This window comes from Anastrepha obliqua, chromosome 2 (genome assembly GCF_027943255.1).
Source record: "Anastrepha obliqua isolate idAnaObli1 chromosome 2, idAnaObli1_1.0, whole genome shotgun sequence".
Taxonomy (NCBI): domain Eukaryota; kingdom Metazoa; phylum Arthropoda; class Insecta; order Diptera; family Tephritidae; genus Anastrepha; species Anastrepha obliqua.
In genome coordinates, this window is record NC_072893.1 from 45,659,390 (window position 1) to 45,671,876 (window position 12,487).

Here is a 12,487-nt window from a genome sequence, read left to right on the forward strand (position 1 = left end):
ATGCCGTGAGACTCGGAATCACTTCGAGTCCTTTTTGCGTCAGCTGTATAGAGGATGAGGTGGAATCATCTCAGCACCTGCTCCTGAGCTGCCTCGCGGGACTAAGATTCAAGCATCTTCTTGGTTCTCACTTCTTTTCAAAAATCTGATGAACTTCATCAGCAACATAAAGAGGGTAACACAACCGCAGACCAGTCACCATTCATAGTCCACAAACCCTCAACCCTCCCCACCCCTTTCCCTTTCGTCCTATCGTCCTTTTCCGTCACCTGTTGTTGTTGTTGTTGTAGCAGCATAACATTCCCCATACATACATACGGGGAATGCTGCTGGAGTGACAGTCCTTGGCCGGATATAAATCCGGGTCGTTTCAGTAACTTAGAACCGACTGTCGTGGAAACGCTTTTCCGTCACCTCTTTTCCCTCTCTTGCAATGGTATCACAAAGGATGAACCAAACTTTTTTTTTTGTCCAAGTGGGCCCACTCTCTGGGCAACCATCACTACCTTCTGTAATATGAGTACATAATTAATAGTATTTAAGAAAAATTTTATTAGAATTGTGTCTACAAACCTGTTTTCTTTGCCGCGACCATTTTATTCAGTTTTTACTTTGACGTTTCTCTTTGCATTCGCAAAAATAATTATTGTTGTATTTAAAAAAGTGTGGCAATAATCTAGGATTATTTCATAATCTCAGATTTCGAGAGAGATATTTTAGTTTGATGATGAAATGAAGTCCTCAAATAAACTTTAGAAAACAAGTGAACAAGAACTGAATTCGGCTTAAAGGTGAACAAATCGTAATAGAAAAATAATTATATATAATTTCACTTCCCAACTTCTATATGCCGCAAACATTTTGATGTATCCACGAAAAGAACTGGTTTGACAAAACTGAGCATTCACAACGCTGGGCGAATGTTTTGTTTTGATTTAAGGGGTAACACCACTGTACACGCGTAAAATAAACACGATTTTTAAAGAATTTGTTTGTATAGAAGGAAAGGGGAAACAATCACTCTGATTTGGGAAGTTATTACTTATATACTAAAATACAAAACTACAAAGTTTGATCGACAAATTTTACAAAATGGCGGCATTGGAGACATGTTTGTTATGAGGTTTCTCTTGAAGGAGCTCCGCGGCACGCAGCACAGAGGGTGCAAATTTTAGTCTGGAACAAAGAAACATTTTTTTTTTAATCTAGATAAGAATAGCTAGAGAAACACGTAGGGGATTTAAAAAATATTTTTTTTTGTGGAATTGGCAAGCATTTGAAGGAAAAAACTCTATTTTGGACTAAAAAAACGGCACTTAAATAATTATAACAATCGTTTAAATTAATCTATCGAAAATCCCCTACGCTCTTCTCTTAAGAAGGTTATTATACAGAAGTAGTGAAAAACCAGATTAAAAATATTTAAAATTGTTTGAGTTATGCTGCGTGCCAATTTCAGAAAACGTGTTTTGAGAAAAACGCGTTTAAAGTTTGGAAATTTGGAGAAGTCGTTAGGTAGCAGTCACTAACGCTTGGTTAAAAGCTTAAAATATTTATGAAATAGACATCGGTAACGTATAAAACTTTTTGTTCTGTATTTTAAAATGTTCAAAAAACTTTTTAAGCTTATAAAAAAAAAATCAATTTTTTGAAATTTCTACAGTGGTGTTACCCCTTAATGCTGATTCTGTATTTAAGGATCTGTCCGCTTAAACCTGTAAACGGCCATATTTTCCCTGATTTTCGTTAAAACTATTTAAAATGAAGAAGTTAAAATTTTTTTTTCAAAATTGGCATACAGTTTATTTATACATTAAAATAATACAAACTTTTTTTTTATTCATTTAAAATGGCGGATGTATACCCAATTCTTCCTGGAAGGTCGCAGCAGGGCTTCTGAATCGGCGGGCATTGTAGCATTGGCGTCAGTGACCTGAATACAAAAAACCAAAAATTTTTTTGTTTATTAATGTCATAATTTCTATATGAATTAAACAAAAATGGGAAAAAACATACGCGAAATAAAATGCTTAAAAAAATGAATTTTGGGGCGAATTTTCCTACTAACTAGTTTTGCTTCGAAAAAATTCGAAAATTTTAAATTCACATAGAAAGTAATATCATAAAAAGGATGTGTGCAAAATTTCAGTTTTGAGAAAAACGCTTCTAAAGTTTGAATACAACGTAACTATACCTCTCCCAGCGCTCGAACGCAAAGAATAGAGTCGTCACGGTTGACGATCTATAATATAAGAAATACTTAAATTTACATACTCAAATTTTTTTGCCATATTCTTAAAGGATTATATTAACATTTTAAGAAAAAAAAAAATTTTTTTCGAAATTTTACAGGTATCTGTCCCCTTAAGGAAGTTTATTCATCATCTCGGTCAAATGTGCCTTCGCCGACTGAACAGGCACTATGCGAAGGTCTTCCTGTTTCAAGGCACAAAGTGCATGATTTTTGCTCTTAACACCCAATAAAGCCAGGATCCTTGTAGTTGTAGTAACATGAGCATGTCTACCCACGCGGCAAATGTTCGCGGAAGAAATAAAAACACCATGCTGGTGAATATTGAATATTTTTAATCAAACACTGCATTAAAAAAATGTGTTTGATTTCAATTTTTTTTTTTTTGCATTTCAATCTTTTAGTCTTTGATAGGGTACATCGTACAAAATAGACGAATATAATTTTACTTTAAACTAAAGTTTATGCAAATAACATAAAAAGGCAATACTACGTTATGGGTTTGAGATTTTACTATACTCCGAAATTGAACAATACCGTTTCATCTCGATTACTTTTCTATGAATGCCTCTAATTACTTTTCTTTCGTTGTAGTATTCTCAACAAAAAATAGCACCTTATTTCGATTTGACAGTAGAAAATGCAATTTGTCAACTTGGCTCTGCAGCGAAAGTGACACGCAAACAAATTCCAAACAGCTGTGTAACAGCTAGAAAGAAAAAATTTAGCAATAAACTAATTTTAAAGTATATAAATATAAATATGTCTGCTATCGATGAATTACAGGCGAAAATCGCCGAACTAAAAGTCGAATTGGAGCGGCAAAATAGTGTGACCAGAGCGGCGCGAGAGCGCATTGAAAAAATGTCTGCAGAGGTAGTGGACTCCAATCCTTACAGTCGCCTTATGGCACTCCAACGCATGGGCATTGTTAAAGAATATGAGCGAATACGGGAAAAAACCGTGGCTGTAGTTGGTATCGGTGGCGTTGGCAGCGTTACGGCTGATATGTTAACGAGGTGAGTCTCCTGTTCGTATGGAAGTATTTAAATTACTGAACAACTTTATACACCAGATGTGGCATTGGTAAACTAATACTTTTTGATTACGACAAAGTTGAGTTGGCAAACATGAATCGGCTATTCTTCACTCCTGATCAAGCGGGTTTGTCAAAGGTGGAGGCGGCAGCTCGCACTTTAAGCTTCATTAATCCTGATGTACACATCGAGACGCACAACTATAACATAACTACAGTGGAGTCATTCGATAAGTTCTTGAACACAATTTCTCACGGTGGCATACTGGCAAATACGTCAGTTGACCTTGTCTTAAGTTGTGTAGACAATTTTGAAGCTCGCATGGCAATCAACGCCGCTTGCAATGAACTCGGCTTGAATTGGTTCGAATCAGGCGTTTCAGAGAATGCTGTTTCAGGGCATATACAATTTATACGTCCCGGAGAAACTGCATGTTTCGGTTGTGCTCCACCTCTGGTGGTAGCAGAAAATATAGACGAGAAAACTCTTAAACGTGAGGGAGTATGTGCCGCTTCACTTCCCACCACGATGGGAATAACAGCAGGTATTTTGGTTCAAAACACACTCAAGTATTTGCTCAATTTCGGTGAGGTATCTGATTATTTGGGCTATAATGCAATGAATGACTTCTTTCCGCGAATGAGTTTGAAACCAAATCCGCAATGTGATGACCGGCATTGTCAAGAACGTCAAAAAGAATATCAATCGTGTCCAAAAGCTATCGTGGAAGAAAGTATTGTAGAAGACGATGCGCCACTGCATGAAACAAATGAGTGGGGTATTGAGTTGGTGGATGACTCGCCACCAGTGGCGCAAGCGACTGGAGGCTTAAACCCTACAGTGTCTGGTAGTGATGTTGCAGCGGGGCTGCGTTTGGCTTATGAAGCACCTGACAACACAGCAGCAGACTCATCAACAGTTACTGGAACTACTAATGTGGATTTAGATGATTTGTTTGCGCAAATGAAGGCATTATAAGACCAAGTGATAAAATTTGAGATACTAAAATATTCCAATAAATAATATTATACAATTTTTCAATGCATAATTTGCTTTGTCGTATTTAGTGAATATGATCCAGAAAAAAGGAAATGTGTTACTACAACTCTATAAAGAGGACTTGAGTTACTAATATATACACTCATGGGCAATAAAATAGGTATGCGACTATTTGATCATATTTGGCTATTATATTTTTGTTTATTTGGTCTCTATTAATATTTTATAAAAACTTAACTCATTATGCAACAAAAACCAGATAAATCGTTCCCAAACTTTTTGCAAAAATTGTGAAAACTGGAAATTCTACAACCTTTCACCAAATTTCAAGCTTTTTTGGTATACAGTTTTATAGCGCATTCAATTTTAGGATAACAGAGTGCAAGTTGCGAGTGGCTACAAAACACCGTTGATTGTAAAATAGCCCAAACTCTTCAAAGTGTTGCACAGCTATTTTATTGTCTATGAGTGTATATTACTAATACTTTAATCAAAATTTTGTTACCATTTTCTTGTACCTTCTGCAAGCTGCTACAACAACAAGAACCGGATATATATATGTTCTGTTTGCAGCAGTGATGCCAGGCTGACGTTTTTAACATGATTTAGACGTTTTCGTATCCTGATAACATTTGGACGTTTTTTGGGTCGTAAATTACGTTTTTACCTTCTTGGTAATTTTTCTCATTGTATAAAATATTCAAACCAATTTTAAGTATAAAGCGAGCCTTCCAAAATTAGCCGTTTCCGTTTCTTTCAAGACTCCTTCCACAAATATTGTATGTACCAAATAGTTCCGCAAATTTTGATAGATTTTTCTTCAATGTTCCCAAGACAGTCTGCTCTACATTACTGGAACGGCCTGGATTTACATCCGGTCAAACACTGTCACTCCAGCAGCATTCTCCAAGAATTTGTAAAGAATGTTTAGTTTTTTACAACAGAATTTTTTGAAAAATTAATTTGAATAAAACTCAAAAAAGAAGCTGTTTGATATATCTATATAATATAATATAATTAAATTGCATAAATGTTCTTGCTTTAACTTTAAGTTTAAACCAAGTTTACTTGAGCTTTGTTGTAATGAAATAGCCAAGAGTGGTATGTATAACATAAATTGATTTTATTCATCTCACATCGATGTATACAAAATTTTAAACGATTTTTCGAAAAACTAATTTATTTATACTTATATAACGAACGCGCATTTATATACATTAGAAGTTTAATAAAAACAATACTCTTTGTATGCATTCAATTTATGGCGGTTTATATCAGGAATTTGTGTTTTTTCACACCAAGTAAGAACGTTGCTTGCATCTTGCTGAAGACTTGGAAGCACTGGTTTACAGGCAAGTATTTTAGTAACTCGCATTTTACGTATGAAGCCCCAACCAAAATACAACTCTACACGAATTGTTCAATAAACATAGCTTTTCATACACATTTTCTAACCACCACTAAACATACTTCGTGCAATCTGACAGCGGCAAATATTTGTTGTCGTGTCCCCAATTGTGTGCTAGATATTTAAATCTCTGCATTTTTTTACTTTTTTCGAGTTTTAAAAGATCTTTAGCTTTTTAATGACTAATAAAAAAGAGGAAAAGCCACAACCTGAAATTGAGGTGAGTTTCAAAAATTGTATGGAACTATTCCTTTTAAGCAGAAGGGGTGTAGGAAGGTATTTTTTTTTTGTACACGTCAACTCGAGCGACGAATAAAAATACAACTACACACAAGTAGTTCCAATATTTTAATATACTTATTTTATTGTGATTTTATAGGTTGCAAAAATCAACAAATGGGACGGCTCGGCTGTGAAACATGCCTTGGATGATGCAGTGAAGAATTGCCTCTTAAGCGACAGACCACAATTGAAAGAACAATTTGGATTGATCAATGCCCGCTTGGCGTTGTGCGCTCTAGCAGTAGGTGTGGCTGTGCTGGCGCATGGCTGGGACTATACACATCCCTTCCCCGAGTCACGTCCAGTATTGCTCTTTAGCGTCATTGCTTACTTCGCGTTAATGGGCATTCTCACTTTACACACCACATTCCGTGAGAAGGGAACTTTTGCTGTAGCAGTTCAAAAGAATGGAAATAATGGCCCGCGCACTTGGGAAGCAAGCTCCGATATGAAGAAATACGATGATAAATACACGTTAACTTTCACTGTAAAAGATGTGAAAGGTGTTCGTGAAGCAAGTAGCACTAAATCGTGTGCCAACTTCATTGATGCCAATGGTGTAGTATTGGACAATTTGGTAGCCAACGAAGTTAATCGTCTTTTCAATTCACTGTCAGCTGGGAAAAAGGATGAGTAGCTCATTGAGTTGGTATAGACGGAGTATGAGTATATGTATTTAAATTATAGTGGACACAGTGTTTGCGAACGTTGCAATGATGGTATGGGACATAGTAAAGAAAGCTTAGCAAACTTGGATATACAACCTTTATGTGTATAAAACCACAATGTGAAAAATGTTTTGATTATAATATTGACCTTTCGCATATATTGTAAGACTTTGAAAATTATGCATTTCACAATAAGAACACGTAACCAGAACTTTTTTGAATATAACTAGAACTTTTGTGTATTTTTATTTTTGTTTTGTCTGCCACAATATGCTTTAAACTTCCTCTCAAATAAAAGGTGCATTCTTACTTTTCCAGTCAGAATGAATTCGAACGCGCTGCGCTCAACCAAATGATAGGAAACAGTTGTAATCCAATTCCTTTGCTCCAAAATTGATTTTCTGCTTCACAAAACACCTATACAAATGATGGATCTATTATGAAATAATATATTTTCATATCAACTCAAGCTATATTTGAAAGGGAAAATTTCGGAAAAAAACTGGGAAGACTTGAAGAATGTGAAGTAAAAACATTTAAAGTAAATAACCGCGAAAATATCAAAAAAATTATCTGTAATTAAATTTAAAAGTTTTACAAAAATTAAAAATGCGCGAAATTATTACAATCCAAATTGGTGGCAGCGGTAATTCCATTGGCGATGCGGTAATCTTGGGCCTTCATTCTTATGTCAAAAGTGTCACAAATAAATTCTCTATTAACAGTTCTGGCATGTGATCTCACATGAGCACGGTGTTGACTACTCCTCTGGGCGTTTCCAAGGTACCAGTGCTTTACAACTGGAGCGGATTAATGTGTTCTTTAATGCCACGGCAAGTAAACGCTTCTATGCGCGCACGATATGTGTAGATACTGAGGCAACAACCATTGAAAATCTTCACAAGCGCTCTTCGCTTTACAGACCAGAGAACTTTGTGGCGGGCTCTGACAGCGCTGGAAATAATTTCGCTCGTGGCTATCACACTGACGGTGCAGAAATTCTTGATGCAGTGTTAAATGCCACTCGACGTGAAGCTGAGTCGGTGGACTCATTACAGGGCTTTCAGATCCTACACTCCATTGGTGGTGGTACTGGTTCGGGCTTAACCGCTCTTGTCATGAATGCATTGGTGGATGAATATCCAGATAATCTTATCGCGAACTATGTATCAATACCATCCCCACAAATGTCTCAAGTTGTTGTCGAGCCTTATAATGCTTTGCTGAGTATGCCTTCCCTCATACACAATTCTCATTTAACGTTTTGTCTCGACAATGAGGCATTATTCCAAATTGTTTCTCGCAATCTGAAAATGGCGGTCAGCGGCTATGAGCATATCAATCATATTGTGGCTTTAACTATGTCCGGCATTACAACGTGCTTGCGTTTTCCTGGTCAACTTAATGCTGGACTGCGTAAGCTCTACGTGAACATGGTGCCATTTCCGCAATTGCACTTTCTCATTCCTGGATTTGCGCCACTAGTTAGCTGCAAGCAAAAGGAATTTGCCCAAGGCACTGTTAGCGAATTAGTACAACAAATCTTCTCATCCAATAATTTATTATGTGCTGTCGATTTGCGCCATGGCAAACTTCTGACCGCAGCCGGTATATTTCGGGGTCGCATGTCTCCACGTGAGGTCGATCAATTAATGACGAATGTGCGCAATAAAAACCTGAGCAGTTTCGTCGAATGGATACCTAATAATATTAAGACCGCCATTTGCGACATACCACCGCGTGGACTTAAAATGTCAGCAACATTTATTGGCAACACCTCGGCAATCCATAAGCTCTTGCAACGCATTTTAGATGGCAGCGGTATTATGTTGAGGCGCAAAGCACATTTGCATTGGTACACGGGTGAAGGAATGGAGGAACAAGAGTTCATAGATGCCCAACGGGACCTACAAGATGTGCTTGATTTGTATAAGCAGAGTGGCGAAGATGTCGGGGAAGGTGATGCTGAAAAAGAAGGCCATTCATGCGCGCCATGTAATGACATAAAAAATATTTAGGCATTGAACTGAAGAAATTATTTTATAGTATGATTTCCAAAATTACACGTTCATTGATGAATATAAGGAAAGATTTAATGTTATTCTCATTTTTTAATAATTTATATGAAATTCCAATACATCGCGTTATCACTTCTTTCATTGTGGTTACTCAACGGCAAATTGTAATATCGTCTAGTTGTGTTCCTAAGATGGGTTTCCAACAACTATTGTCATAAATGCCAGCTTTAAGTGTTAACATCATGAAAGTAGCGTGATCGAGTTTTAAATCTGAAAGTAGAAAAATTCACTTTTCAGTGGCTAGTGTATATTGCGCATTAAGCTAATAATACAATTGGCAGATAGAGGCCGCAAAGTAGCAGAAATCTGTGATCGTTTCGAATACGTTTCCACAACAGTCGGTTCTACGTTACCGAAACGATCCGGATTTATATCCGGCCAAGGACTGTCACTCCAGCAGCATTCCCCGTATGTAAGTATGTGGGATATTTATGCTGCTACAACGTTTCGAATAATGAATAAATAGTCTATAAGAGAGAAAGACGCAGCACAATAAGCCTTAGATACAGCATAAACCTCTCTTCACAAGGACATTTCAACGCCGCACTTTGAACAAGCGCCACCTGCTACTGAAGCGACACTTCCATGTTACCGGTTCCAGCAGTATGTATGAGGAACGTTTAAGCTGTTACAAAAACAACTGAAGCGGCGGTTTGGAGACACTTTCATAAAGGGATATAGATCGAGAGCCAGTGGCACCGCGAACAAAATAAGATATGTGACGGCATTCGTGTGGAATTAGAGAGAAAAACATTTGAAGGTGTATTATAACTGCATGTACATATATATACATTTATTTGTACGTACCTTATAAGAATATAAATTTTATTCAACAACAAGCGCCTTGAGCTCAAAAATATCGCAGTGTTCAGCTTCTCGTTAAAGGAATTTACCAAAACACTGGTCATAAATGCTACCAGCACCTATTGCTTTCAAAAATTCAGCTATTTTATTTAGAAGTTAATCTTTTTGTCTTTTTTGCCGCCTTGGTTAACGCTTCATCATCTACTTTCTGCCCGCCTTCATTAGTAACTTCAGAACCGCCTGCCATATCCGCATCCAAATTGATATTCAAAGCGCGACTCGCAGCTTTTACCAACTCATCCATGGGTGGAAACTTTTGTGCTCGTGGTGTGCGATTAAGTCCTGACCACAATTCTTGGCGTTCTTCGCCAGACTTTGTTGTAATGGCTATTTCAAAAGCACCACGTCGAGGAGGACGATCAACATTCATGAGTAATTGAAGTTCTATATCCGGCTTTAAAGTTTGTAAACGTTCAAGTAAATCGGCATGGATTTGGATGGCACGGCGGCGAAATACATTTCAGGAGCGGCAATGTTCAATATATAAAACTGGAAGATTTGGGTCCGTAATTGGATTTTCAAATGTTGAAGCTTTTGATTTTTTAGCAGCACTACTATCCGTTAACTGTAAATAAAGATAATTTTTAAAAATAATGCATAAAATATTGTAGAAATTTTTAAAAAGCTTCTCTCCCAACTTTAGATAAAGCACTTTTTTGGGCTTCAAGCCAGTGCAAGGCCTATGCACACAAATGCGTCCGATTAGTTTTACTTTGCTTATACAATTTGACCTTTCACTAACTTAAGAAATAATATGAAAAAAAAAAAAAAAAAACTGGCTTACTTCAGCTGCATTTTTTGCTTTACGTTTACGCTTGGGCGCCATTTAATTTTATTTGTTCGAAATTAAATGAATTGAATATTTCCCAAAGCTTAATTTGCGCGGTTTTTTTGATTTACTAATAATACTCTAACCAGATATGTTAAAAGTATCGGTGCAAATAATCGATACGAGTGTGTAAAAATATTGCACGCAAACTCAATAACAATCAGTTAAGCTGGACATTTTGTATTACTATAAATACCAGCATCTCCCATAAACCAAATAAAATATTTATTGGATGGGTATAAGTAAAAACACACACCGTTTCGCTGTAAAAAAACAATAATTAGGTTATGAGCTTTTTAACTAAAATATCTCGAAAACTACTTGACCGTACATCCATAATACTAAGTACTGTGTGAGTTTTTATGATAAAATATGAAAAAGTTATATAAAACGATATTTTTTGCTTGAAAACTCGTTCCATTAGCATAATGTAAAGTTAATTTCGTTAAAAATTATATTCAAGTACATTTTATTGGAAATTCTACATGTATACTTTGCTTCGACTCCCTTTGAAAAAAAAAAAACTTAATTGAACTAATTCCAGCAGTGACGTAATAAGAAATGTCTATGGAACTTAATTGTTTTTTTTTTTTTTTTTGTAACGAAACGGTGCGTATTCTTTACTTGTTCCTTTTGTCAAAATTAATTGTGGAAGTTTTGAATGTTCCAAAGAGAGCACTATAAAAAAGGATAAATGCTGAAACAGTGATGTCATAATAGAAAAAAGTAAACAGGAACTTAGTTTAATAAATCAATTTATCAGTATGCCAAACTTGTCTACTGAATTAACCTTATTTCGAGCAACATGCGTGATGATATCTTCCTTCTGTTGCTAAATGCGACTTGTAATATTACTGCTGTAGACATGAAGCAAGGTGGATTTAATAAGGTGACAGCATTCACCCAGCTGAATTTTTCGCCGTAGGTATGGCTTACGTCAAAATGATATGCTTTGTTTGAATGTATTGGTATGTTTACATTCGTATGTTTACATTTGCTTGCTGATTTTGACGTGATGCTTGCACCAAACGCAACAAAAAATACATGTAGGGTTTTACTTATATGTGTTTGCTGTCACCTGTAATAAATTCGCCTTGACATGAAGTAATGAATTGAAGAGACGCTACTGAATTACTGAGAATCGATTTATTATCGTTGATTGTAAGATGATATTTGAAGAAGTTCCCGGAATATATTCAGAAAATTCAAAATACAAGTTTATTTCTCATAAGTTATATTATCGTCTTCGAAGTACTCACCATCAATATCAACGCACGTATGCTAGCGTTTCAAGAAAACATTTCTGAAACTATTTTAGGTGTAGCCATCAGAGCCATCCTCGATTTTTGTATCATTCCCATTTTGCTGAAATTTCATAATCGGTTCTTTAATCGATTTAATGTTTGTCGTAGCCTGTTTTTGTAGAAATTGATCAAATTGTCGATTATAAAGATGTCACACAGATTCGATACAAATTGCTCGATTGAGCAAGAAAAAATGTTTCCTTAAGCATTAATCGACAAAATTTGAATAGTGGAAGGACAAGGAATATGAGAGGATCGACAAGGAATATAAGAGAAAAGTAATACCCCTGCACACTGCAGGCTTTATCGATGGACTACTTAGTCGGTCTCTCTTGAATGGCATGAAGAGGTATTATTATTATTACTAATTTTACAAATAAATACTACATTTGGCAAATAAAATAAGAGAAATAGATATAAATTTGCCCAAACTTTACCAACCCAATCGTCGCCAATTAAATAGTTGGATATGCAGCCTTATTACGATGAAACTAAAAATATCAGCAAAACGCTCCTCTACGTGAACACAATGCAGACTTTTTAACTGATCAACTTGTCGCACACATCCGCCCATATCCTCATGAAAATTGTAATTTAATTTTGTTTTTTAATTAATTGCTTTGGGATTTTTTTATTATGTTTTAAAATATATTTTCCTAGTTCAGTAGCTCTTTTGAAAAACCTTTGGGGCAATACTGTAACGAGATATCTACAACTTCTACTAAATGTACCTCGATATCTATCAAATTTCTGTTTTGACTTTATCT

The 12,487-nt window shown here is 35.9% G+C and overlaps 4 protein-coding genes across 4 annotated transcripts; 3 read left to right on the plus strand and 1 right to left on the minus strand.

Moving 5' to 3' along the window:
- Positions 1 to 2,894: 2,894 nt before the first annotated feature.
- Positions 2,895 to 4,336, plus strand: LOC129238903 (ubiquitin-like modifier-activating enzyme 5). The gene is made up of 2 exons (XM_054874131.1): positions 2,895 to 3,270; positions 3,327 to 4,336. The coding sequence occupies exons 1-2, from the start codon at positions 3,014 to 3,016 to the stop codon at positions 4,264 to 4,266; spliced, it is 1,197 nt and encodes a 398-aa protein (XP_054730106.1). The 5' UTR covers positions 2,895 to 3,013; the 3' UTR covers positions 4,267 to 4,336.
- A 1,407-nt stretch (positions 4,337 to 5,743) lies between these two features.
- LOC129237907 (signal peptidase complex subunit 2) lies at positions 5,744 to 6,877 on the plus strand. The gene is made up of 2 exons (XM_054872883.1): positions 5,744 to 5,915; positions 6,075 to 6,877. The coding sequence occupies exons 1-2, from the start codon at positions 5,874 to 5,876 to the stop codon at positions 6,612 to 6,614; spliced, it is 582 nt and encodes a 193-aa protein (XP_054728858.1). The 5' UTR covers positions 5,744 to 5,873; the 3' UTR covers positions 6,615 to 6,877.
- A 38-nt stretch (positions 6,878 to 6,915) lies between these two features.
- Positions 6,916 to 8,663, plus strand: LOC129237906 (beta-Tubulin at 65B). Its single transcript, XM_054872882.1, has 2 exons — positions 6,916 to 7,311; positions 7,371 to 8,663. The coding sequence occupies exons 1-2, from the start codon at positions 7,255 to 7,257 to the stop codon at positions 8,661 to 8,663; spliced, it is 1,350 nt and encodes a 449-aa protein (XP_054728857.1). The 5' UTR covers positions 6,916 to 7,254.
- LOC129237908 (selenoprotein BthD-like) lies at positions 8,659 to 10,505 on the minus strand. Its single transcript, XM_054872884.1, has 3 exons — positions 10,372 to 10,505; positions 9,531 to 10,152; positions 8,659 to 8,933 (listed from the first exon to the last, which is right to left on the minus strand). Exons 1-2 carry the CDS (start codon positions 10,411 to 10,413, stop codon positions 9,673 to 9,675), a joined length of 522 nt encoding a protein of 173 aa, XP_054728859.1. The 5' UTR covers positions 10,414 to 10,505; the 3' UTR covers positions 8,659 to 8,933; positions 9,531 to 9,672.
- Between the last annotated feature and the right edge of the window lie 1,982 nt (positions 10,506 to 12,487).

Bases quoted from the DNA above. Each gene is read 5' to 3' on its own strand.
- LOC129237907 (XM_054872883.1), top strand. From the start codon at position 5,874: ATGACTAATAAAAAAGAGGAAAAGCCACAACCTGAAATTGAG. The intron at 5,916-6,074 runs GTGAGTTTCAAA...GTGATTTTATAG, and splicing joins AGCCACAACCTGAAATTGAG to GTTGCAAAAATCAACAAATG.
- LOC129238903 (XM_054874131.1), top strand. From the start codon at position 3,014: ATGTCTGCTATCGATGAATTACAGGCGAAAATCGCCGAACTAAAAGTC. The intron at 3,271-3,326 runs GTGAGTCTCCTG...TTTATACACCAG, and splicing joins ACGGCTGATATGTTAACGAG to ATGTGGCATTGGTAAACTAA.
- LOC129237906 (XM_054872882.1), top strand. From the start codon at position 7,255: ATGCGCGAAATTATTACAATCCAAATTGGTGGCAGCGGTAATTCCATT. The intron at 7,312-7,370 runs GTAATCTTGGGC...CTCTATTAACAG, and splicing joins GTAATTCCATTGGCGATGCG to TTCTGGCATGTGATCTCACA.